This window comes from Phoxinus phoxinus (genome assembly GCF_949152265.1).
Source record: "Phoxinus phoxinus genome assembly, chromosome: 2".
NCBI lineage: Eukaryota > Metazoa > Chordata > Actinopteri > Cypriniformes > Leuciscidae > Phoxinus > Phoxinus phoxinus.
The window spans coordinates 45,664,416-45,691,646 of NC_136877.1; the positions used below are offsets into that span (position 1 = coordinate 45,664,416).

At 37.6% G+C, this 27,231-nt stretch overlaps 1 protein-coding gene across 4 annotated transcripts in view; it reads right to left on the reverse strand.

Annotated features, from left to right (window-relative positions):
- dock11 (dedicator of cytokinesis 11) overlaps positions 1-27,231 on the reverse strand; it is a 102,674-nt gene that overhangs the window by 62,843 nt on the left and 12,600 nt on the right. For 2 of the 4 annotated variants that reach the window (XM_079585268.1, XM_079585266.1), the window contains exons 6-28: positions 26,545-26,640; positions 24,917-25,051; positions 23,227-23,401; positions 21,415-21,494; positions 18,263-18,346; positions 18,032-18,172; positions 16,096-16,329; positions 12,351-12,473; positions 11,926-12,008; positions 10,863-10,985; positions 10,272-10,348; positions 9,438-9,622; positions 8,384-8,449; positions 8,180-8,272; positions 7,152-7,275; positions 6,487-6,608; positions 6,232-6,315; positions 6,024-6,113; positions 4,127-4,248; positions 3,395-3,464; positions 2,385-2,510; positions 1,238-1,309; positions 137-283 (exon numbers count right to left, since the gene is read on the reverse strand). In XM_079585268.1, the coding sequence (XP_079441394.1) occupies positions 137-283; positions 1,238-1,309; positions 2,385-2,510; positions 3,395-3,464; positions 4,127-4,248; positions 6,024-6,113; positions 6,232-6,315; positions 6,487-6,608; positions 7,152-7,275; positions 8,180-8,272; positions 8,384-8,449; positions 9,438-9,622; positions 10,272-10,348; positions 10,863-10,985; positions 11,926-12,008; positions 12,351-12,473; positions 16,096-16,329; positions 18,032-18,172; positions 18,263-18,346; positions 21,415-21,494; positions 23,227-23,401; positions 24,917-25,051; positions 26,545-26,640 (2,652 nt within the window). Of the gene's footprint in view, positions 1-136; positions 284-1,237; positions 1,310-2,384; positions 2,511-3,394; positions 3,465-4,126; positions 4,249-6,023; positions 6,114-6,231; positions 6,316-6,486; positions 6,609-7,151; positions 7,276-8,179; positions 8,273-8,383; positions 8,450-9,437; positions 9,623-10,271; positions 10,349-10,862; positions 10,986-11,925; positions 12,009-12,350; positions 12,474-16,095; positions 16,330-18,031; positions 18,173-18,262; positions 18,347-21,414; positions 21,495-23,226; positions 23,405-24,916; positions 25,052-26,544; positions 26,641-27,231 lie in introns of all 4 variants that reach the window. The other 2 variants (XM_079585267.1, XM_079585265.1) reach the window with 1 other exon arrangement.

Sequence of the window (27,231 nt, forward strand, 5' to 3'; positions counted from 1 at the left end):
CACCGCTAGATGGGAATAATTCCTACACAGTGTAGCTTTAAAGAAAATAAATTGATGTCTAACTTGTAAGACTAGTCTTAGAGGTTTATGCAATCGGCCCCTGGTCTAATTCAAATACAACAGCTTTAGGCCTGACCTTAATGAAGCAGGCCAGGCTGAAGTTGACGCATCGGGCCTCCTCGGGGATCTCCACATAGCGGATAGTGATGTGAGGCATGATTGACAACAGCAGAGACTGCAGCGCTATGTGGAACGACTCTGGAAACCTCTGTGCTCGCGGCATCTGTTGGGAATGCAGGTGGTTTCATATGATTAACCATCACGTGGCAATGCTATGAATGCTCCATAGTTTCAGTGGTTACGGCAAATGTTCATTTATAAGCAAAGTTTTATCGAATTTCATGTCAGTTGTTAATATCCCAGATTGCCACACGGAAGTTCAGTTATAACAAAAAAGAAAACAGTCGCATGATCGTGTGTTATTATGCAATCCATTGTGCTGAAGGCATGTAAGAACAACAGACTCCACACACTGGCTCTAAATTGGCATAACACGAGACAGAGTTTCAGTTATGCAAATATGCATGGCAGATAGGTCTAAACATGTTTGGAAAGCTGAAACTGTTAAACACACATCTTACATGCAAAAGACAACTTAGTGTCAACAGTCCAGTACAGCCAAGCTTGTGCTTTGTGTGTGTTTATGAGTTCATAGCGTGTGTGTGCGACTGTGCGTGTATGTTTTTTCTTCAAGTGCCTTGATCACGTACAGAATGAATAAAGAATGAGGAAGTTAACCGCATTCTGTGTACAAATGCAAAAGTTGAAAACATCCTGCTCGACAACCCAGGATTATTTAAATCCAGCTAGTATTTACCGGACGATGATGATGATGATGACGACGAGAAAGGAAAGAAAGTGGGAAAGGAAAGCCCTTTGTATTCTTCTCGTAAAACAAATGGTCGTTATTAGGGGATTATTTTAAAGAGAGAGTTCACCCAAAAGTGAAACTTCTGTCATTAATTAATCACTCACCCTCATGTCGCTCCAAACTTGTAAGACCTTCATTCATCTTCGGAACACAAATAAAGATATTTTTTGATGAAATCTGAGAGGTTTCTGAACCAGCCATAGACCAAAATATCTTCATTTGTGTTCCAAAGATAAATGAATATAAATAAAGTTAGTACTTTGTGAAATTGTGTCAGTCTAAAACATGTGAATGGATTATACTAACTTTCATTCTGTTGCCATCCTGGAGGTGCTGTGCCATTGACTTGGCCACGGTCTCAAAGAAGAACCAGGAGTACTGTAATAAAGACAAAAAGAGAGAGGATTTAAAACAACACAGAGGAATATCGAAAATGTGTGCAAATACACATTTTATATACAGATATAATAACACAAACCAAATTATACCTACACACTACCATTCAAAAGTTTGTAATAATTCCGATTTTTTTAAAGATTTTGAAGGAAGTCTCTTATGCTCACCAAGACTGCATTTAATTGATCAAAAACACAGTAAAAAAGTAATATTGTGAAATATTATTACAGTTTAAAATAAGTGTTGTCTATTTGAATTGAATTGAATTTTCAGCATCACTTTCAAGAAATCATTCTGATAAGCTGAAAACATCAATGTTGAAAACAATGTTCTTGTGAATTGATGTAAATGGCTAATCATTGGTTTGCGTGTAGAGTTACAATGCAAAAACAATTTTTAGAAGATTTAAAATAGTTTTGAATAAAGTGTTTGCTTTTGTGTGAAGTTTTGCATGTTGTGTGCATGTTTTGTGTGTAGAGTTCAGAGAAAAGGAGTCATAGTTTTGGAAAATTATGTGTAAGGAAACAATTTACAAATATGTGTAATATATCTAACATTTATAATAATACAAATTGTAAATATATATATATATATATATATATATATATATACAGTTTATAGAATAGTACAACATAATCACAAAAGTAAAGTGAAAGTGAACTGGATTCCTGAAACTATGTACTTATTATTCAAAGTCAAATCCGTTCTCAGTTATCTCATTGTGTAACAGCAAACTCAAACTTCAAAGGAAGCTCTGAGAATTGAATTCCAAAAAATGTGTCCTTAAAGAGATGCTTAGTCTGTATGAGATGAGAAAAGGAGGGTATATTCATTCAAATACACTGAGCTAGTCCAGTGGTATTAAATAAAAGAAATTGGCTCATGTTATTTGGGTGTGAATGATGACATCATGATCATTATTTGAATCAACCCACAGATTCCTCAGAACGTAGACAGCAAAATACTGAAGTGAATCCAAAGGACAGAAAAAAAAACACAACAGCGCCATCTGCTGTGCACATAGGTCATACTCGGCATAACTGAACCTTTGTGTCACCTTGAGGAGCTTGTTGCAGGTGTTCGAGTCTGCAGTTTGTTTGAGGATGGCAGTCACTGCGGTAGCCAAAACTTCATGTGTCGTCACAGAGTTTTCTGAAGATGCGTTGTTGATCCGAAACACGTACTGCAAAAGAAAAAGGTGGTTCAAATTCCTTTTTTTTTTTATTGCGGATTAATGACCACGGTAAAATGTTGGTCCCGTTGAGAACCACTGGTTTAAACCACTCTTGGACTAATCAAGTCAATGTTTATGTTACCAAATAAAAAAAAATAGCATTTAAGTTGTTTTACCAAACGCACCTTTGTCAGTTTTTATTTTTATAAAATTGCATTTACACCTGGCTTTTAGTGTGGTAGAGTGTGATCCCATCAAAAGTCCTGATCACACTTGGTCACTTCATGCGTTTTCTGTCATCGGATAGCTATCCGATCATGAAAAGATGAAGTGCAAATGCCCTCTGAAAACGCTTTGGAGACGGATTTAAATCCGATCGCTTAAACCACTTCAGGAGGAGGTCTGAGACGCATTCCAGACGAAACTGGACAAGTGTAAATGCATCAGGTTGTTGAAACCACATATGTAAATTTTACAACTCCCAAAATGTTAAAAAATAAACACGTGAGAATGTGTTATTGGCTATATGACATGATATAGCCAGATATGACGTGCTACCGCAACATGCATCGCCAGTGCGCCAACACAATCCTCTTCATTGAAAGTACTGAGACTAAATTATCTTTCCAGAGCTTATGTCGCTTTATTGTGGTCTTTAATCTTGAAATGAGCTGATGATAAATAAAATGCAGCTCATATCTGTTGCTTTCACTCAACTGAACTGAACACTTGAATTTGTTATATTCGTTTTGTGGGGACACATTTATGTGGGCAAGTGTAAATGGAACCGTTTTAACAAATCAAGATAGCTATCCGATCAGTAAAAACTAAAAACGCATGATATGTCCAGGTGTAAACAGGCCCAAAACATTTTTTAACAGGAAGTGTCGTACCTTCAAAAAAGAGCGTAGATGGTGCTCCAGACCCTCCTCATGACACTGAGACACTATGTGAATGATCACACTGTAAAACAGAGGCACATTAGTAATGTCAACATGAGGAAGCATTCCTACACTTGAAATTACAAGAAAAAAGATGATGTTAAAGGTACACTATGTGACTGCATGCATTTTTCGGAAGAACATTGTTTTGGTTGTGCTTTGGACGGATGAATATTATAAACAATAGTTAATGCTTTACAGTGAACTCTGTTCGAGAGCTACATGTGGTAATTTATCTGTTCAATAAAATGCCTTCCTAATAAAAACACAATATCTCTGCAACGCTTTTACAACATTTCAAATCCCTCAGTTCTAGCCATCTCCGAAAAGCCAAGCAGATGCTAGTTTTATTAAGAGCTCTGTCGCTTTTCGGATATTTTTAACCTTTCTCGCTCGTTGATATGACGAGACACACACGGACACACAGTGACGCATGTTCACAATTTCCCGCAAAAACCATCCCGTCAGGTCTACAATATAAACACTAATGATAGGCTTACCATAATGAGGCAAAAACACGTTTTGTAAGAAGGATTGATGATGTGTCGACTCAGTGTTTAAATTTTGAACAAACAAAAGGTTGAACAAACCTTTAAAGATTAATCTTTTTCATAGGCCTGTTTGCATACAAAACAGTAATGCAGCTGGTGTCTTTCTGAGAAGACTAATAAGGTAGTAAATCACCGTGTGGAGTTGACAGCGATGTCTTGACCCTCTTTGTTTGCCATAGTGAGGACTCCAAAGAGCTGAACGAGCACCGTAGGGAGGAACTTGATGATGACCTGAGTCTCCACCGCATGTAGGCACTTGGAGAGGAGACAGGAGACATTAAAAGATTACAAAGTACACTGACATCCAAAGGTTTGGAATCTTTTTTTCTAAGAGATTAATACTTTTTTCCAGCAAGGATGCATTCAATTGATCAGAAGTGACAGTAAAGACATTTATATTGCTACAAAAGATTTCCATTTCAAATAAATGCTGGTCTTTTGAAAATTTTATTCCACAAAGATGACATTTTCACAGTAATGTTGAGCAGCATAACTGTTTTCAACATTGATGATAATAATAAGAAATGTGTCTTGAGCATCAAATCAGTATTATAATGATTTATTTATTGGTTTATTTAATAGGGACCATGCATATTCATGAACATGGTTGTATAAAAATACACCATGTAAATATGCCATATACTACTTTTCATCTGCAGTCCCTAGGCTGGTAACATAAGGCTAACATAAAGACAGCCAGCAATCATATAGCATTCATTCACTATAACAATACACTAATATTGTTTTGTTAAAGGGGTCATGACATGGTTTTTTTTATTTTATTATTATGTTCCCTTAGGTGCAAATATAGTATTACTATAGTTTTTTTTACAAAAAACTTTTAAAATGTAGTGATTTATGACCTTTTCCCACCCTGTTTCTCATCCTCTGATTCAAACAGTCTGTTTTGGGGGTGTTTCCCCTTTAAGAGTTCAGTGTTAACGCCCACTGTTATGATTGGCTAACGTCACTGCATATGCATCAATTATTAACGCCCCCAGCCAGAACGTTTGCGGATTCAGCGTATTTAAAAAGTAGTTTAAAGTTTTAAATACATTACTTACAGTTTGCGTCGTCGTTGTTGAGCCCAGAATAGTCGGCACGGACTTATCTTTGAGCAACAGTTTTCTGGCAAAGCCAGCATCATTTTGAGATTTGTTCTCAAAACAGTCATCCTTCAAATGGATTAACTAACGCTTAAACTAACACTGCCGTGACTGGGACGTCCGCAAAAAATAAAGTGCATCCATTTTCCCCTGACGACTGGATCTTTCGCAGCGTATTCAAAGATGTTGTTTGTCCACAGCCAGGAACAGCACATCTGCGTGGCATCGTAATTTCCCTGTACACAGACCCACTCGCTGTCCGTCGACTGAACACTTGTGAGGCGCACAGCGCGCGGGCGCGACAACGATACGAAATGAGCGTAGTTGTCTTGCGCTTAAAGCGTAGTTGTCTTGTGCTGGAGGCGGTCTATATGCAAACGCTGGTACGTCACTTCGTACCGTGACGTCACTTCTTACCATGGATCCAGAACGAGCTGTATTTAGAGCTTGATTAAATAAATGATTCGTTTATAATGGGGAGGACGTCTTAAGCTATGAAACTTGCAGGACGTTTTAATGGTACAAAGACCTCTTATATACCAAAAGATCAAGGCAAATTTGGTTTCTCATGTCATGACCCCTTTAATATTTCTGAAGGATCATGTGACACTGAAGACTGGAGTAATGATGCTTTGCATCACATGAATACATTTCATTTTAAATGTATTAAAATAAAAAAACTGTTATTTTAGATTGTGATAATACTTCAGAATATTAAGATCTTCAATGCATTTTTTCAATGCCGCCTTGATGAGCATAAAAGACTTCTTCTTTTAAATAAAAATATAAAAAATCTTACCTACCCTACATTTTTACGGTTATTTCCTAAATGTGTTCCAAAGATTTTTTTTTTTTTTAAGTCCATAATATTGGCTTTAACTCCAATTAAATGATGACATTAAATGCATTTTCCCTTGTTCTCACCTTTAGGAACCGGACGAGTTCAGCGGGATTGCCCTGTGATGCTGACCTCATCAGCTGGCAATGCTTGAAGAAATTGTGGAGGTGCAAATCCTGGATGGGGTGGAAGTTACTAGATTTAACGCTTTTATTTTACATAACACTTCATTATTCTCTGTTCAGTTCAATGAATTGAAATTAGCTGAACAATCCTTAGATCAGATCAACATACCTGAGTGTAAATAGTTGATGCTACATTCACTCGCACTTTGAATAATGGTTTGCTATTCTCCACCCATTTGATGTCGGGGGAAGTCTAGAGAAGAAGAAGAAGAAAAATGACAGAACGAATCAGTGAATCAACCAAATCAATCAATCTAACCAGTCAATGCACAAACAAAACCAACCAATCAACAACTCAACCAACAAACACACACACACTTAAAATACATTTTTAGCATTAGTGTTGCTGAAAAGAAGATTGTACCTTCTTTGAGTCTTGGCTTTTGTCAAACATGTAACCAGCTGGTAGATTAGCAGACACAGGAAGATGTAGCTCTGAGGACTGTATTCTGCCATCCTTCAATAAAGGAGTCCAGGAATAACCCACTGTAGAGAGCGAGGGTTAAAGGTCAATAGAGTGCAACAGTGTCTGTCCGCCCACTTGTTCAGCAGAGTTGGTTCCAGATGTGTTTTTACCCCATTCATTTCTCCCATTTGGATTTCAAAAAAGTCTTTGTTAAAGAGTTATAAGATATGAACCAAGCCAATCAGCTACAAGGTGAATCATAACATTACAAACTTTGATTTGAACCCAAAAAAATTTGACAAAAATACAGAGGTAGCTACATATATTAAGGTTATTGAGAACTATAAGAGAACTATTGGCATGTTGTCTGGACTCTGATTGGTGGAATTTTTCTGTGCAGCGTCATGGGTAATGTAATTTTCCCACCACGGATTCGCTGTTAAACACGATTATTTTAAAACTAAGTTGAAATAATGTGGGCTGACCGCTTCAACAGAATCAGTACTATTGATTAACAACCTCGTAGCTCACAGTAGGTCTACATGTAAAGGTTTATATAAGTTCATATAAAAATCAAACTGACTCCAAACGGTAGTGCATACAGTACACAAACACACACTCACCCAGTGTTTCCACTCCCTCTCGCTTCTTGGTGGTGGCTTTGTTGCCAACCTCACAGCTTATGTGGTAGAAAGAAAAGAGAACGTGATGCTTCTCATGGAGATGAACTGGGAGCTCGATTTTAATCTGTGACAGAAATGAAAATACTTATAAAGGGAACTTGGCGAGTTTCATTTTAACCAAGTTCTTCTACAATTTTTTTTTATATAAGCCTCATTTGATCTCATAAATACATAAGTACATGAAAAGTAAACATGTCATTATTATGTGACACAAAATGAGTAAATATTGGCAGAATATGAACACATCGTCTTAATCCATATTATGCATTTTGTTTATAAAATGCAATTTAGCGTGTTGCATTTATATTCTGGGCTCATCTGTTCGCCTGTATATAATATGCATCATCAATACAATAAGGTGTATCTCCATTTTTGGTGAATGGCTCCTTTGAGGCTCTCCAGCTATGACATTATTAGGCTCTGTCCAGCAAATACCGTAACACAGCTTTATTGGCTATGTCTGTGCCTGTTGAATGTGTCTTGTGACTCATTTATCTACTGAGCGAATAATACGTCTTTAACGTCTTGGCCCTGAGGGTCCCGTGAAGCCTAACAGGATTTGTCTCTGGAATGATTCGGATATTGTCTTGGGAAAGCTCATGCTTTTGTGCTGTTTATGGCTCAACATCATTGGCATTGACTGGGTACTGAATTATGTAATAGTTTTTGTCTTAATAAAAAAAGTCTGGATTCACATTTTATGAGCTATTAGTGTTCTCAGATATATACACATTATAAATATGTATTATTTAACAATAATGATAATTCATAGATGTATTAACAATGTTGATGTTTTTACTACTCTAAACTTTTTTGTTAATTACGATAAGTCCAATATGACGTGATGTATTCGGCTAAATAGATTCATATTTATTTACGGTGACTGTGAGAGATTGTGTTTCTGTGCAGTTGAGCAATAAAGAATTACACTACATGACAATATGCATGATAATATACGTATATATTACCTCATCATAAAACTCCGGACACTGATTGTGATGCAAAACTGCAGCAAAAGCACTGGTGGTGAAAAGCGGATCCCCAGGCTTGCCGTAGATACACTAAAAGCAATCAGTGGTTAATCAATAACACATTATACTGCACAAAATATTAAAAATTAAAGAACTTGTGGAACAATGCTGGTGCCACATGAAGAATAATAATTCAGTCACCTTCAGCGGACCGACTCCCTCCTCATCAGAATCCTTGAACTGAACACACACTGCAACGTTTCGAGCCTGAGAGGAAACATATATATATACATATTAGTGCTGTCAATATTAACGCATACAGATTTTATTATGCAATTAACGGAGTAATTTTTTAGCTAGTGTTACATTATATGATCGTATATGAGGATGTATATACAGTATGTATAAACAGGTGAAACCGGAAAAATTATAATATCGTGCAAAAGTTAATTTCTTTCAGTAATTCAACTTAAAAGGTGAAACTAATATATTATATAGACTCATTACATGCAAAGTGAGATATTTCAAGCCTATATTTGTTATAATTTTGATGATTATGGCTTACAGCTTATGAAAACACCAAAATTCTAAATATATACGTGTGTGTGTGTGTGTGTGTGTGTGTGTGTGTGTGTGTGTGTGTGTGTTTGTGTGTGTTGATTTTTGCAACTTAATTATCAAAGATAAAGATTTATTTGCCCCCTCCGTTTCAATAAGCACAATGCATTTGCAAATATTATATTATATGCAACAGACAAGGCTATTTTAGTTTATAAATATGGCATAATGTCAAGGGTATAATTAGATGCTAAGCTAGTAGATGCCGGTGTATTTGACAACATGTAAAATACAGATTGAGAAGATCATTATAAAGCAACATGTAGTGTGTAAATTGATATTGCAAATGAATAAAACTGAATAAAAGGCAATAAACAGATGTCATTAGAAACCATGAGGAATAGATCTGTATACATGTTTGGTAGCATCTCTAATTTAGAAGAAAAGAAGTCGGTGAGTAACAGGGCAACCAGCCAGTATCATAAGCTTTCCAGCAGTGCAGGAGGAAGCAATTAACCCAGAAGTCTGTTTAATTAGAGATACGATCTTTCGTAAATTGATTATGAATAGAATCCCGGGGGCTTTTCACAAAGCCTCATGTTTGAAAACACGTAGGCAGACATTGTTACTGCTCGAAGGAGCTTGTTGTTGAACCGCCGCCCACAGCTTCCCAGTTCCACCAATTACAGAACCTCACCTTGGCAAATGTCTTCTGATTGTCGTATTTGAGCTGCTGAGGATAGACGTAGAGATGGTTCTTGTAGATGGTGAATGGGTGGATGTATCTAGCCTCTTCTGGAACAAACTCCTCCACTTCCACAAAAACCCTCTCGCACTGTTCCTCGAACGGCTTCACGGGAATATAAGATGATGTGACCGAGTCTATGAAGATAAAGGTTATATGTGACCCTGGATCGCAAAACCAGTTACAAGTCGCACGGGTATATTTGTGGCAATAGCCAACAGTACATTGTATGGGTCAAAATTATTGATTTTTCTTTTATGCCAAAAATCATTGGGATATTAAGTAAAGATCATGTTCCAAGAAGATATTTTGTAAATTTCCTACAGTAAATATATAAAACATTTATTTTTGTGAGTGAATGCAGCACAATCGCAAACATAAATGGACAAATTTAAAGGCGATTTTCTCAATGTTTCGATTTTTTGCATCCTCAGATTCCAGATTTTCTAATAGTTGTATCTCGTCCTAATATTGTCCTATTCTAACAAACCATACATCAATGGAAAGCTTATTTATTCAGCTTTCATGTGATGTATAAATCTCAATTTCAAAAAATGTACCCATGTGACTGGTTTTGTGGTCCAGGGTCAAATATAGTAAACGCCACAATCATCAAACCACTTTCCACAAATAGAGAGTACAAATTCAGATGACAGTATTACAAGATGAAAATGTGCCTGTAGATAATGTGCAACTGTGAAGTCAATTACTGAATGACCTTTAGGTTCAAAAGATATGTTAGCAAATGTTAAATGCCAAAGCAATTAAACAGACAAACAAACTTACTTGATAAATCTGGAGGAACACACTCAACACTGATGTTAATTTGTCCAGGGATTATCTGCAGTTTGTTCTTCTCTGGTCTATAAAGAAAAATGTCTCTTCAAAACACTGAACTCTTAATGCAATAAACCGACTAACATGGAAATACATGCATGGTGGATGAGCGGGATTTTGCCAAGTGGAACACGTCGTTCCCATCAACTAATCAGACTTAATAGGGATAGAGAAAGGCTTGTGGTTTGGACTAATCTTAGGGTGTGTTCACACTTGTAGTTTGGTTCTCTTGGTTCTTTTGGTCTGGGCCAAAAAAAAAAGAAGATACATTTAGCCCTTGTTCACAGAGCAATTGCAACAGGGTTCGTTTAAATCGAACCAAACATGCCACACTCTTAGAGGCTGGGCGACTCTTTTATCACTTCCCTTTGATTAAGGATTAGTTCATGTTTAGGGTTTAGTTTAAGGTTAAATTAGTACAATGATTGTTTGACAGACATGCTGATCCAGGATAATTTCCTACTGGTCATAATCACAGCGGCCATTTAAGTGATACCAGACATCAAAAGATAGTGTTAAAGATAGATAGTTATCACTCACTTTTTGAGATCAGTCAATAGTTTGATGAGGTCTTCTGTGGAAATCTTGCTACTGTCTTGGCGGTAGAGTGGAGAGAACTTCCCATCCATGTCTAAACTGCCTTGGGAATCTTTGAACACCTGTCTGAAGCCACACAACACACACATCCTGATGTCCTTGGCACCAGAAATGACTTCAAAACACTTTGTCTAGATATTTACAAGGTGCCTTAAGTTATGTCTGGAGTGTAACTGACTGTGACATTCCAGTTTGAAATGTACATAATTCTACTTAATGTAGATCACAGATAATATAACTCAGTCTTACTAGTCCATTAAAGTGAAAAATATATATTTTTTCCCTCATGACACCCTCATGTTGTTCCAAACCCCTAAGACTTTCATTCATCTCCGAAACATACATGAAGATATTTTAATGACATCTGAGAGCTTTCTGTCCCTCAATAGACAGCTAGGCAACTACCACTTTGACGCTTCAAAAAGTTCATAAAGAGATCGTAAAACTAATCCATATGAATCGAGCGGTTTAGTCCAGATTTTCCTGAAGATACTCAATCACTTTATATAATGAACAGATTTAATTTAGGCTTTAATTGACATATAAACATTCATCAACTCACACATCAGTTGTGGTAAACTGAAGCGCAAACATGTTCGCTTGACATGCAAGAACCAATGAGGTTCATTCTCGTGTTACGCAGCAAGTTTGAGCTTCAGCAAGAACTAACTAAATTTATTTGCCTGTCAAGCAGGTTCGGTTGAGCTTCTGTTTATGTTTGCTGATTAATATGTAATATGATGATATGTAAATAAAAGCCTAAATTCAAGCAGTTTATCATAGTTTTACAATCTCTCTATTAACTTTTTGAAGCATCAAAGTGGTAGTTGCGTAGCTGTCAATGGAGAGTACACAACTGGCTCAGATTTCATCAAAAAGATGTTCATTAAGATGAACGAAAGTCTTACGGGTTTGGAACAACATGAGGGTGAGTAATTACTAACACAATTTTCATATTTATGTGAACTATCCTTTTAAGTGAATAAGAAGTGAGTTTCTGCCTTACTTGGCAGCCCAAGCGAAGGGCATCCGGTACTGGCCCAGCCGTTGGCACGTCTGCTTGGCAGTCTTCAGGACTTTCTGCACTCCCTGAGAAACAGACACATCAAAATACATGGAAATATTCTACAGTACATTCTAGAAGCATTTAAATCTGAATTAACAAAAGAGCAAAATTCAGGCCAAAACCTCTGGAAATGCAACAAATCATGAGTTAATGGAATGAGAAGCAACACTTTAACTACAAAACATTACTTAACAACCAACAAGTGCATAAATATACAACACATCTTATATTATCTTGTATTTTCCCCATCAGACTGATATTTAAAATGTTAAAGTGCATCCTAGACAGCTTGTTGTCTGTTCAGACATCATGCCTAAGAAGATTTTACAGTTCTCTTGAAGAATGTGTGTTATTCAGCAGCAGACCTTGCTGATGTCGGAGGTCTTAATGTAGGGCTCAGCGCAATGGGTAATGCCATTCTGTAAAACCTTTTCCACCCGTGCCAGCAGGAAGATGTCTGTGTGAGGGTTGGTGACGGAGAAAATACCCTGGATAAGACAAAAGTCATACTGTGGTTGTACGTATGTTCTTAAGTAAAGAGGAAAATTAAATATATTGACAGATGATTATTATGGTAAGTGGTTTGTTGATTATGGAAGTTCATTGTAATTAAACGTTGACAACTTTTTTCGATTCCAAAATGAAAAAATAACAAAATTACATTTAAATAATGAGACAATACATCATCAATCCTGCTTCTAAAACATGTTTTTGTCTGATTCACTATGGTAAGCCTATTATAAGTGTTTATATTTTAGACCTGTCGGCATGTTTTTATGTTTTATGTAAATAGAGAAAAGTGTCTCTCTGGCTACTTTGGTATGGTATGGGTATGGTCGGTGAGGTTAGTTGTCACAATGAGTGAGAAAGGTTGACATAGATCAGCTAAATCTCAAACCTCTGGGGAATCACTCATTTAAAAAATAAAACCTCTGAACAGGGGAGTCCGCTGACAACAAAATAAACGCGTATTAAAACCAGATTTGCTTGGCTTTTCAGAGATGGCGAGAACTGAGGGATTTGAAATGCTGTAAAAGCGATGCGGCGATGGTGGTTTTTATGACTCAACAGGTGAGTAAGGTATTTTATTGAACAGATAAATTGCCACATGTAGCTCTCTAACAGAGTTCATTGTAAAACATGATCTATTATGAAGGGTCATATTCATCCGTACTGTCACACAATGATCACACAATGAACAATCATAAGAATGTTCTTCTGCAGAATGCATGCAGTTTTGTTTTTTAACCACTAGAGGGCCCTATGTATAGCCCTATAACCACAAACGTTACATAGTGCACCTTTAACTCGAGTAAATAAATGGGAAAGAGAGAAAATAGTGGTAACTGTGTAACTGTTTTATCCTGATAGAATAATAAATAATTATTTTCCAATTTTTTTAAATGAAAATATATAAATAGTTAGTCCTTAGCATGTATTTTAACTATCTCTCAACTCAAGCTTAAAAACCAACAGGTCTCACACATAGAATGAAATGCACTCACTATTTTTGTGTGGCATTGGGCCACATATGTATCCCAACACAGAGGTTGAAAGAGAGGGAAATGTATTCCTGGCCTCTGAAGACTAGTTGAAATTACTGTTTGCACAAACAAGTCATCAAAAGAAATCAAATTCATAACTAAATATATCTAAACTGCAAGACACTGCTTATACTCTTTAGTTTCTGTCTTTCCAAATGTGTCTATTTCTCTCTCTCTTCTTCCTCTAACAACATTCAGCTATCTATTCTTCTTCACGTCAGCTGCCCTGCCCAGTGTTTCACCGGGGGACCTGCGTAGTGTCAGTTCCAGTAAAGCCACGTCACATTTCCCAGCCTGCCAGCAGAGGCTTGAGACAGTCACGGCACTGGCTTTGATTTAGTGTGTAGCATTAGTGCTATGAAACAGTGCTGTGTAAAAACTTAAAGCTGTTTCTGCCCTGGCCACTCGCCACGCACGGCATGAAACGCATGAAAACACACACTTGTGAGCACACTCAGATAAGTAGGCCTTGGGAGGATTAGTGAAGTTCAAACGATTCATGATTCATAACTGAAAAACTTCAATACCCGAGATAAAAAGGTGCATTTATTTAGCCCATGTCTCCGTGTCATCCTACTTTAAAAGTGACAGGTGTAAGATAATAAAGCCAAAAAATGTTTTTCAGTTGTGGTATGAATGTTCATGTGCACATGATTTTGCATTTGTAGCAGTTATTGCAAAACGGACACAGGCTTTCAACAGAAGGCAGGAATACAATGACGAGGGAAAATGACGCAAGTCAGCCAAACATCGACTATATTCCTGCAAACTGCATGGATGTGCAAAAATCTGAAACCACATCGACTTCCCTATCAGAAGCACAGCAGAAGCATCCTTCTTATTCAGCAGTGCTGGACAATGCTTACTGGGAAGGGTTGCCAGTCATTTACAGAAATATTCAGCAGAGTGCAGATTTTAAAAGGTGACCGGGGTAAATCTGTCACGATCTAATGAACAAAAAGCTCTTTCTTGGTTTTTAGTGATGCTTGCTAGGGCTTTTTTTGTCTAGTGGACCATAAAACAGGCACACACACAAAAATCCATATACTTCCTTTGAGGAAAGGAGACATATCTAGTGACAAGAATATCATATAGTGGGGCCTGTAAGCAACCAACCACACAGCAATACACTAAAGACTTACATATAATATAATATAATAAATTAGATCTGTCAATTGATAAAAAAATATATATATTTTAGAATTTTTTTCTTTTAGTTTTTCTGTAACTAATCACGATTAATCGCTTTAATGATTTTAATACATTTTTACACTGTAATAATTTCACATTTAATCTCCAAATGAATGTAGAAACAACATAAAGACAGTAGCCTATATTTTAAGTGTTTGTTTAATGGCATCTTTTTATGAAAGAAGGCCAATATCACAGATACCAATACTACTACTGGTGTCTCTATGAAATACGCTTTTTTCTCAATTTATCCATTAATTATAGCCATTCAACATTACAGTATAATTGAAAGCTATCAATTTTAACATTTATTTGACTTTTTTTTAATAACTTTTAATTTAAGCGAATCTTCACATAAACCCGTTAAAATAAATTTCACATTTACCCTTTAATATATCAGTGCTCAGATTTTTCTAATGGCCCAGTCAGACCAATTCAGATTTTTTACTTGCCTGTCAAAATGCACAAAAAGGATTTTTTTTTTAATTGTTTAACTTTTTGACCCATGTAACCTTGTAAACAGTGCTGTAAGATTTTCAGGCAGGTCTAACAGGTTGGATATATACAGAAATTGAGTAAAGTTATCAAACACTTCACAGTCTTCACTGTGTTAACATTAAATGGGCCTATAGATTAATCCTAGCTACAAGCGTTATTCAGTGAAGTGAGTGAATTTCTCTTTTTCTTTTGTTCTTTGATTATCCTTCATGACAGACAGCAACAGGTTTATTAGTCTGCTGTCACTTTAAGACCTGCCGCACATGACGTGGATCTGACACGCATCCCATCTTCTCACAACTCTTTATGTTCCTTTAAGACTTCACTGAACTCATTAAATACTCCGCTTACGAGGATACTCAACAAAACGTTTTTTTTTGTGTGTGTTTTCGTCAAGCACTGTCTGAAGGAGTTTTCTGTGCGCACGAGTGTGTGTGTGTGTGTCACACAGACAGGAGATTCACAGACGTATGCGCCAGTCGTAACGCACTGCGTTCTCTTTTGTGTCTTGTCGCGCTTGAATGGTTTAAATGCATTTGCATGAATAAGAGCGTGATCATATAATGTAACGCTAGCCAAAGGTGGCTGGGAAAAAACGGATGCAGCGTTAATTACGTTAAATATTTTTACCATGTTAAGTTGAAAAATATGTATCGCAGGCGTTAACGCGTTACTTTTGACAGCACTAAATATAATATAATATAATAATAGATAAATAGGTTTTAAAAAGTCTTTATATAAAATAATTTTTATCACTATGGTTTTAGACAGCATTTTCAATTAGCAAAGGATTATCAAAAGTGACTTTTAATTAAACATCTCTAGAAAGCCATCCCAATTATACAATTGTACCATGTCAGTATCATGAGTCTTTTACCTGAGTGGGGAAGCGTAAGAGAGACTCTGCGACCCTCTGGATGACCGGTAGGCCGTGTCCGTTCACCCTGACGGTTGCGTTTGCGTCTCCTCCTCCTGGTTCTGGTGTTCCAGGAGAGCCGTCCTGAATCATTTCCCTCACGCAGGGTGGGTTGAGGTCAACGTGGAAGTCTGCAGAGATCTTACAGCCTTTGGACACATCAAACAACGCTAGGCTGATGAAGAACGGCTCTACCTGAGGAGAAACCCAATAGTTGGGAATGTCATTACACCGTCTTTTACTTTCTTTGACATATCTGACCTCATCTTTACCATGGTTACCTTGATTCACACACATTTGATGAAGAGCAATTGGTATTGTCTGAGGAGTATTATATACTGTGAGAATCTAGGGTGACCACCCGTCCCGCTTTGCGTTTCTCCGCACAGCATTTTCACCCCTTGTCCCGCACGTCGCATATTGAGAAAACGTGCATGCGTTCTTTTACCTTTTTAAGAAAGCATTTTTTTTGCGGTGTAGTTTTTCACCTATATTTAACAGCGAGTACAAATACAACAGCCATTTTTTAAATCCTATCCAATGGTTGAAAGGAAAGGAGTAAACACGGTCACTACTAGGTTGTGACAGCTGTCAATCAAAATGTGGAGCGGTGATTCGTTCCATGTGTTCCCTGTCAGAAAACAAATGGATAATTCTGTAAATTTCAATTTAACTGAATTTATCAACTTGTTGCGTGCTGTGGATGTTTTAATTCACATCCTTTCTAAAAAATATGAAAGTTTTTGGTTTAATATATTCTTAATATATAAGACATGATGCCTGCTGCCTTTGTGCTCAGTGATGTTGAATTTAAATGACATGTAAAATAAATACATTGTGATGTAATGGTGTTTTCTGGAAGGGACTAAAGAACGAAGAAGTTTTATCAGCTGAAAGGCATACAAATGTTTATTTTATTAAGTTAGATAAACACTATATAACAGTTTCAGGTTATGTTTTAGTGTTGGTAACATGTCCCACACAAACGTATAATCGTCCCACATTTGGTTTGTTTGATGGTGGTCACCCTATTCGTTGCTGATATAAATTATATAATACAATGACAGCAAATTAGATCAAGCAAAAGACTGTGCTTTTCATATTTATGAACCGGCACATCTTTGCATGAAATTTCACTCCATTCCCATCAGTCATGTCTGTCTAGATCCTTCAACAAAGTGTGGGAAAGTCAAGATGTGCTCTGAGGGAACAGTAGTTTTCCAAACCAAGCTGACGAACGCCAGCATTCCTTCCCTGGAGCCATTGAAAGTGCTTCACTGAGCGTGACCATATTCATCACTGGTTCTGGATGAGTCCTCTGTCCTCAAGCCAACAATCTATAATTCATCTCTCATTCATGAACTCCCTGATATTCAGCGATACTGACCTATAAATGCTGCTCTCTGACAATGAAAGTTACACAATAGTCGACAAATGAATTTAACCTGGAGCCTAATAAAGAAAATTCAGGGTTTTTATTCAGTGTTGTAGCTCAAAGTCCCCCTGCAGTCAATAATTTGATCCCTTAAAATCATCTTTCATAATCAAAGTGACCTATTTAAACGTTCTTTTCATGTGAAAAACATTTTCTTCATGGATACTGAAGAAATCCATGAAAGGGATTATAAATATAATATTCATATAAATTAGCAGTGCACGTATATGCATGTTTTTTATTGTAATTATTTAATGTATTTAATAAATTTTAACAAAATGTATTTTCCAGCACCAAAGTAAAACTTTTTATATAAAGAAAACAAGATACATAATAATCATATTTTATTAGTATAAAAAGTTTTACTAAGATGTTGAATATATTTGTCAGCAAACCAGGACAAATCAGCATAAATCTGACACTGACAAGAAAGATGAAATGCACAGATGAGAGTTTACTCACGTTAGTTGGGACGCCGTCATTCTTCTCACTGACGCATCCTTGCAGGCTAAAGGTCAAGTCATGACAACTAACCATGATCCTTCGTCCAAATCGCTCTTCGAACGGCTTCACGTCAGGCTCGATGCCTGAGAAATCTAATCTCTGAAAAGAAAAAGGAAGATATTAGATTCATTTTCATGAATACTTCAGATTGTCTTTCTAATAGCAGTGCACTGTGCAGAATGGACTAACCTGCATCTCTGGATCGAGGGTGAAGATCTTCTGTCGGCCCTCATTCCTGCTCATTTTATTCAGCTGCTCAGTTTCTCTGGCATACTGGAGATATCAAGACAAAAACCCTTTGCATTTGTAAAAGCTTATGAATGAATAAAACCAAAATTCACCAATTGTGTTATAAAGTATATTAAGTATTGTGCTCTGCTCAATATTTATCCCACAACGCATTAAACTCAACTTGACCTTCCATTTACACTATGATGAATAAACATGAAACAAAATCAACTGCGATTTTTAATATCTCTTTCTTGACTTTTTTTTTTTTTGTGGATTGCATGATTTAAGACATGTATACATAAAATTGGACTTAAAAATCTAAATAATATTTAATACCTGGACGCCACTCATTGAATTAAATGGTGCAACATGATGAGGTCAAGTGACAACTGTGAAGCATACTTTGTTAATGTGTTAAATTGTTAAATGTGTATCGTTGCATACCATTCAGTATAAACTGACAGTTATGCAGAAGGCAGTAAGCCTGTGATGATTATTGATTTATTGTCTCAAGGTAGATATTTGATCTAATTGCAATTATTTAAGATAACCACAATAAATTGTGCTGTTTAAATCACATTTTGCCAAAGAATATTAAAATAAATGTTATAAAGCTGACAAAAATAGTCAAAAAAGGTTAATGGGTTTAATCATGCTGCATTATTATATTATATACATTTTGAGAGCATTAAATTAAATCATATGGGCCTATTTTATTAAAAATTGTATTATTATATTATATACACTGGCAGGCCACTTTTTTAGGTACACCTGTTCAACTGCTCGTTAATGCAAATATCTAATCCCCAATCACATGGCAGCAGCTCAGTGAAAGTAGACATGGTCAAGACGATCCGCTGAAGTTGAAACTGAGCATCAGAAAGGGGAAGAAAGCTAATTTAAAGCTGAAGTCTGCAAGATTTTTTTGATCATATTCACTGAAACTGACACTGTTCCGACAGAACGACATAAATCAGCCGGGTTTAGAAAAAACCCAGCGCTTCTACCTCCACCTAGAGCCTGTTATTTGTTTTGCAAAAATCCACCGCTCCCGGTCCTTCTGGTCCAGTCAGCGCAGGGCTGTGTGAGATCTGACTGTCAATCACAGTTCGTGCACACGCCACAGATCCCACCTCCCCCCTCGCGCACGTTACAATATCACATGCACACGCCTGAAGTTCGCAGGTGTGTTGGATTGTACGAAGAGTGATGGCGGAGATAAAATCTATTAACAAGCTTCCAATTCCTCGGTTAACAACCAGAGCTAGGAGGTCCAAAACAACCAAAGAAAAGAAAACACCTGTAGAAATTGATGCTGAAGAGACGGGCGCGTTTACAGATAATCTGGTGCACACGCACTGATGAGCACGAACTCGATGTGATGGTGCTCGGAGGTAGTGGGGGGGCTTATGAATCAATCTACCAGACTTGCCGACTGCAGGTTTAACTGATTTTGAACATGGCATGGTTGTTAGTGCCAGACGGGCTGCTCTGAGTATTTCAGGAACTGCTGATCTACTGGGATTTTCACACACAGCCATCTCTAGGGTTAACAGAGAATGGTCTGAAAAAGAGAAAATATCCAGTGAGCGGCAGTTCTGTGAGGGAAATGCCTTGTTGATGTCAGAGGTCAAAAGAGGATGGCCAGACTGGTTCAACAGTAACTCAAATAATCACTCGTTACAACCGAGGTCTCAGAAGAACATCTCTGAACACACAACACGTCGAACCTTGAAGCAGAAGAGCAACAGCAGCAGAAGACACACACCGGTCACACTCCTGTCAGCTGAGAACAGAAACTGAGGATACGATTCACACTGGCTCTCTAAAACTGGACAATTAAAGATTGGAAAAGCGTTGCCTGGTCTGAGGAGTCTGGATTTCTGCTGGGATATTCAGATGGTAGAGTCAGAATTTGGTGCAAACAACATGAAAGCATGGATCATCCTGCCTTGTATCAGCGGTTCAGGCTGTAATGGTGAAGTAATGATGTGGAGGATATTTTCTTTGCACACTTTTGGGCCCCTTAGTACCAATTGAGCATCACAAACGCCACAGCCTACATGAGTATTATTGCTGACCATGTCCATCCCTTTATGACCACAGTCTAATCTTCTGATGGCTACTTTTGGTAGGATAACACCATGTATAAAGCTCAAATCATCTCAAACTGATTTCTTGAACATGACAATGACTAAACTCAAATGGCCTCCACAGTCACCAGACCTCAATCCAACAGAGCAGCTTTGGGATGTGGTGGAACGGGAGATTCACATCACGGATGTTCAGCCGATAAACCTGCAGTAACTGCGTAATGCTATCATGTCAATATAGACCAACATCTCAGAGGAATGTTTCCAGCGCCTCGTTGAATCTGTGCCATGAAGAAATAAGACAGTTCTGAGGCCCTGTTTACACAAGAACGAATCCTAAAAACGCTCCACCCTCGCATTCCCATCTAAAGGGTTAAAACGCAAAAGTCTGCTAGACAGTGAAGGCGTCGCGTACGCGTTTACGTCACAGGCTTGCACCAGTACAGGAAAATAACAAAACATTATCAAACTAAAATATAGCATTCATTTCATTGACAAATTTTTTTTTTAAAATCTGAGCGACACGCAAAGAGCACCGAGGGTTAAAGCAGCAGCTTTACCGTATTAAACATGAAAAACTGTGTCAGCGTCTCTTTCACTTTCAGTGCTTCACATTGCCACCTAGCCGCCTGGAGTGCACACTACATCCAATTTCACACACTTTTGCGTCACCATATGGACGCAGATTTCCCCCACCGCAAAAGTGGCGTTGCGTTATCACTTTTTATTTTGCGTTTAGACGAGCGCTATGCTCGTCTAAACTCAAAATAAAAAGTGATAACGCAACGCCACTTTTGCGGTTTCTCTTCAGATCGTTTCCGTGTAAACATAGCCTGAAAGCAATGTGGGTCCAACCCACTACTAGCAAGGTGTACCTAATAAAGTGGCCAGCAAGTGACATGAAAAACAGAATGACTGGCCTAGTGACTGGCCTAGCAGGCAGACTTAAAATGTACAAAGAAGTGTTCAAACCACTCCAGTTAGCATTGTAATTAATTATTAATGCGTTTCGAGTACCTTCATTAGTTCTGGATGAAGACTCCGGCCAAAGCTCTCGGCAAAATGTTCTGGTTTCCCCAGACTAGTGCTGTCGTCGTCTGTTGGGATGATGCGTTTGTTAATCAAAAGGTGAACTGATTAATTCTACTGAAAGTGCATGCATAACAGACAAAAGATTATATTATCATGCAGTGGCTGAATATGGGCTTATCTTAGACACCGAGCAGAACAATGAAAACTTCATTTAATCACGACTGACTGGTTCTTTTAAACAGTAAAAGTCAAAATCACATATTTGCTGATCAAGGAGTCTGAAAGTCAAACAAGTTTCTAAACTGCTCAGAGTCCATTGGAACAGAAAGCAGTAATTGTAAAGTGTGCATGCATTTACTGAAAATCGTGTCAAATCAGGGACACTAGGTGGAGCTTTCTGGGGATTCAGATGCCCTCGCTTATTCAGAGAAGGTTTATCTTCACACTGAGGTGGAACATTTTGACATATACTGGCACTTTCCGAGAATAGGGTACAGCTCGATCTCATGCTGTATCCCAGTAGATGTAATGTATAAACTATTATCCAACACAGGACATAAAATATCTGCCTCTCCCCTGGTAATTTTGGCCTAAATCCAGCAATTAAAATCAAATGTTAACATAATCTGTTCAATCGATATCCGATTCATTGCATTGATGTTTTAAGTTATTAACTCATTTTAAATACCCAAAAACATATTGTCCACATTTACCGGTACTCTAAATCTGCAACCCTGTTAAATGCATTTTCTGAAGCTCCTTTCAAAGAAAAAAAAAGACTTATACTATAAATATGTTATACTATTTTATATTCTGTTCATGGAAAGTGTCCTGTACACTATCAAGCCTGATAATAAACAAAAGGAATAGCTTCCCAAATAGGGACATGAAAAGAGGAATATTATCATTCAGTCTGTTAAACTAAAAACCAGATGAACTGGAAAGCAGCATTTGATACCGAAAGCTGTGTGAAGACATCCTGCGTTTGTTGTGTTGTTATAGTTATGTTTAATTCTAATGCGTATAGTTATGGTTATCATATAATAACTGTGTCACTTCAATTCCAGAAATCTGAATTCGGCATATTAGTCATTGCAAAAAAAATGAAGAAGTTACAAATCGAATGCATGTAATTGAAAGCATAATTTCATTTCCTCATGACCATCACATGGAAGGTCTTAAAAACATTGGCCAAAGTTTATACCACAGAAGCACAGGGAGTTGTTTATCAGCGTCTTTATTGACCAGGTCTAAAGTAGCATTCCCTTCACGACTCCTCTGTGTGAATACAGCCTCCCTGACATTTCAGAAATGTGCCATCTCAACATACAGTAAATGAATTACTCAGAGTAGAGAACACTGTGTCTCCTATAATCAAAGAGCAGAAACTACGATTATTGTTATTATTATTCAGCGGTTCTTATTTCGAATACAGAGAAAACATCAAGTTCAATAGAAAATTAAAACAAATGAACGTTTTATTTCTCTGAACGGGAACTATGCAGCTGTTCAGGAAGTAGCACAGACCAGAATTTCCCTACATTGTCGAAATGCTTGTTATTTGGTCATGTTGGGATAGTTTGAGTATTTAGTTCATGAAGGAAGCGGTTTGTGTTCCAGGATGAAGGGAAAACACTGAGAACAGCCAATTAAAAACTGTTTATTGGTGATATTTTGTGAATGACATCATGTCTTTGATGATGATGATGATGATGCAGGGGCACTTTAAGCATCTTCACATGCTAACTTGCATGCTTTCTGTGTGTGTGTGTGTGTGTGTGTGTGTGTGTTACTTACCCAGAGAACATTCAGAAGGTTCTGACCCGTTCCTCCTGTCCTCCATCGTGCTCATTAAGGCCTGTTTCAGTGTGCTCACCCACTCCTCCATCTCCGCCTCGCTGTCGGCCGCCAGATAGTGACTGTAACGCTCCTGCATCTTCAGCTCAAAACCGTGGCGCCGCATCTTGGAGCACTGCTAGAAATGTGCTGCGTTAGTCAGTGGAGGAATTTAAAGCTAGGGTAGGTAATGTTGGAGAGCTAGCCAGATTTGAAAGTGGCACCTCTTCTAAGCTCCGCCCCCTCCTGTCAGTGCTCCGTCCAAAGCTACACCCCCCCACAAACATGAACACGCATCCACATTTGGAGTCAGCTGCATGTACCTACCAGTGATGCGCGGGTTGATCCAAAATGAGCGGGTGCCTGTGGTTACCCACGGTTACGAGTCATCCAAAAATATTTTTAATGATATTCGGGTCGCGGTCGGTCGGGTCGTTTACCTTTGTAATTTATATAGTACTAGACACAATGTTCTATGAAATACATAGGTCTACACTTTATTGTCTGAATGTGCGAGGATGACGCACGAGCAGTCTGCAGATGAAAGTGGGAAATCCTTATTTACCTTTTGAATGTTGAGCGCGTTATTAACTTTTGAATTAAAGCTGACGCGGGACAAAATGCCCGATTTCCCAACGCGTTGAACTGAGCAATGCCATTGTGCCATTTTAATAGGCTACTTTTAAACGCATATAGCTCAGTAATGTCAGTTTTATGTATTTTCTGAGAGGGGGCGGGGTTTTTGTTGGGAAAGTCAGGGGAGAGACGCACACTTCGATTAAACTGGATAAACACATGCAGCATCTTAATTGTTAAGAAAATGAAATGAAATAAATGAATAAATCAAGCCTTTATTACAAAACACTAGGCTATATCATACAGCATTCTGAAAAATGCGCACCCCTAGTTCCTCCGTCTACGGCCCAATGACGCTACGATGAGCATTTACTAGCTACTTTAAAAAACGCGGGTCAGGAAGCGGGTCAGGAACAATATTTTCTTTCTTTTTTTTTGCGGTCCGAGTTGCGGGCGGGTTAGTTGAAAACGTCGGTCAGGCGCGGGTTGTTTATACATTGACCCGCGCATCACTGCTGTGCACGCAGTGGTGCTCGGGCACGAGACATGAAGGCATCTGATTGGTTCTTTAAATTCGCACCAAATTGCAGTGATTGGTCAGTTTTTACTGTCCTACAGCTGCTACAGAGGTCAGATTTTTTTCATTCCTTTTTCTGAACACATAATATATTGACTACTATCAGAATGGAAGGACCATTCCACCCAGTATAAAAAAAATGTTTCTGAACAGGATTACCAACCCTAGCTTTAATGGCGTGACATTAAGAGATGTCTGTGGTTGTAACAGTAATGGTGTTCAGCAAGGAAGATTCATCCGTTGTGCCACTGATATTACACCCCAGCCTGAGGGCTGCTACATGCTGTCGGTAAACTTCCTGAGAAACGTATCAAACCAAGTTCAGACAATTCCTTCTGAAGTATGAAGATAAGTGGGACAAAATAAGTTCTAAAATAAAAATGAAACTTAACAGGCCAAACGAGTTTTTATAATAATTATAACTGTATAATAACAATTTGTAATGCTAAAAACTTTTTAGGATTTCTGTAAGAAAACGGATAAATTGAGAGCAAGTACCGGAACTACATCTATACAGGAGTCCAGATAGATGGAGCCTTTTGATTCTTTGTAGTTTTTCTCATCTTTGTATGAATTCAGTATGTAGGAGCCATCAGGGAGTTGAGACAGGTAGAAATACCTCCTCTTGAACACCTGTGGAGGAAACAAAACATGTGTGAAAAATGGAGGTAGTCCATTGAAAATAAACGGAAATAAACTAAGTAGCATTTAAACTGGATTCACTCTCACACTACTATTAAAGCGTTCGGAATTGGTGAGATTTGTTTAAAGAAGTCTCTTATCAAGGCTGCATTTATTTGATAAAAAAACAATAATTATAATCATAAATATTAGTACAATTATTATAATTGTATATTATATAGTGGATGGAGACTCCTGATATGACATTCTGAAAACATTATGATATGCCGATTTGCTGCTCAGTAACCTTTTCTTAGGTGTTGAAAACAATTTTTGTCAACTTTTTTTCAGAATGCATGGATGGCCATTGTATTGGATAAAAGCGTATAACAGTTCTCTTTTGTCTTACTTTTGAACTGTATATTTATTATTTTATGATTTGACACCTAACAAACACATTTTAGTGAAATGTCTCCTGATTTTATCATCTATGGCATTCATACATTTTTAAGTGTGGCTTAAGAGTCCGAATATTTTTTGAGGCCACTGATTTAATACATTAGCTTCAAACAAGCTATAATTAATGGTATATAAAAGCTATCATCTCATGACCTATAAAGTCTATTCATGATGCTCATAGGCCGCTTAGGACCCAAGCAATCCGATTGGTTCAAAGCAAGTTTTATGGGTAATCGCGTTAGTGCCTGGTTACAAATCAGATATCCCTTTATTATATAAGTCGTTTGAACTATGTTTTAACGACCATTAATGTCTTTTAACTTATACGTTTCATATCCTAGCTATAGATTGTAAAATTAAACATTGCTGGTTCTTAATGTTGTTTTAGTTAGCTTAGAATAGAAGCATAGTATACAGCTATCCGAAATGATTAGAGATAACGTTTTTTTTTTCACCATTTACGATATTTAAGGATAAAAAAACTTTGATAACAGATCATATGATACAAGCATAATTCTGTTTAAGAATTAATCATGACATGCTTGTAATTAGAAAAAGTCTATTATGCCTTATTGCTTGATAACAATTAAAAATGTCGCAAAACATACCTAAAAATACAATTTCTTTCACTTAAACTATATAAATAATAAGGATAGAAAAAAAAGATTATTACAAGAATTAAAGTTTGATTGATTCAGACTCCTTGTGCATACAAAACTTTCACTGGATTATTACAATTAATGGCAAAATGACTGTTTGGAAATGTAAACTGATTTTTCCTACTGACACACTACAGCAAATTATATAAATAACTGGCTGGAAACCCTTTTTTTCGGGGGGGGGGGGGGGGGGGGGGGAGCGCTGCACTTTGTTAGTGTGTGTCTCAGTATCAAGATCAGTGCATGTAATTGACATTTCTGAGAAAACAAGACCTTATAGTACTGTGGTTCCTCAAACTGTATTGATCAGCAGATGAACTAAGCATCAATGACTGCTACAGTTCTACGGATGTCTTTTAGAAAAGGTGTGCCGCTGATTCCACGAACCTTCATAGAGACAGACAGACTGCTGTTGATGTTGGCCTTCTGGAGCCAGCCCTGCTTCATTACCCCTCCTCTCTGAGAGCAAAGAGATGACGAGTCCTGAAACACACACACACACACAGAGAGAGAGAGAGAGAGAGAGAACTGATGAAGCAGATAAACTGAATGCAAAGACTCAAGATCAATGTACGTCCATGAGCGCTACCTATCTGCCTTAAAGATCAACTGCTCTGACACAAACATGAACTCTGTGTGTTGTGCATTTACAAACCTTTATGCAAATAAGTTACTTATCCCTCGCATAGCAACTCAACATCACATCACACATTACAATCATCATGCAAAACACAGCTTAAAGATGCTTTGAATTCTCAGTGTGTGTGTGTGTGTGTGTGTGTGTGTGTGTGTGTGTGTGTGTACGCTAATTTAATTGAAGTGGCCTGGCGTCCTTTATGAATGTGCTTTTCTCTAGCTCTCCGCTGTAATATAATTGTCCGAATGCCCTTCTCCCCTCTTCCCTCCAGCATTTCTCAATCCCTCCCTCTCTTTCTGCTCCTAACAGCCCCTCTGAGACTGATCAATTGCTTGCACCCTGTTCTCCCTTCTGAGTCACTCAGCTAATTGATTAAATTAAATGGACATGACACAGCCAACATGATATACTGTACATACAGTACACTACCAGAAAGT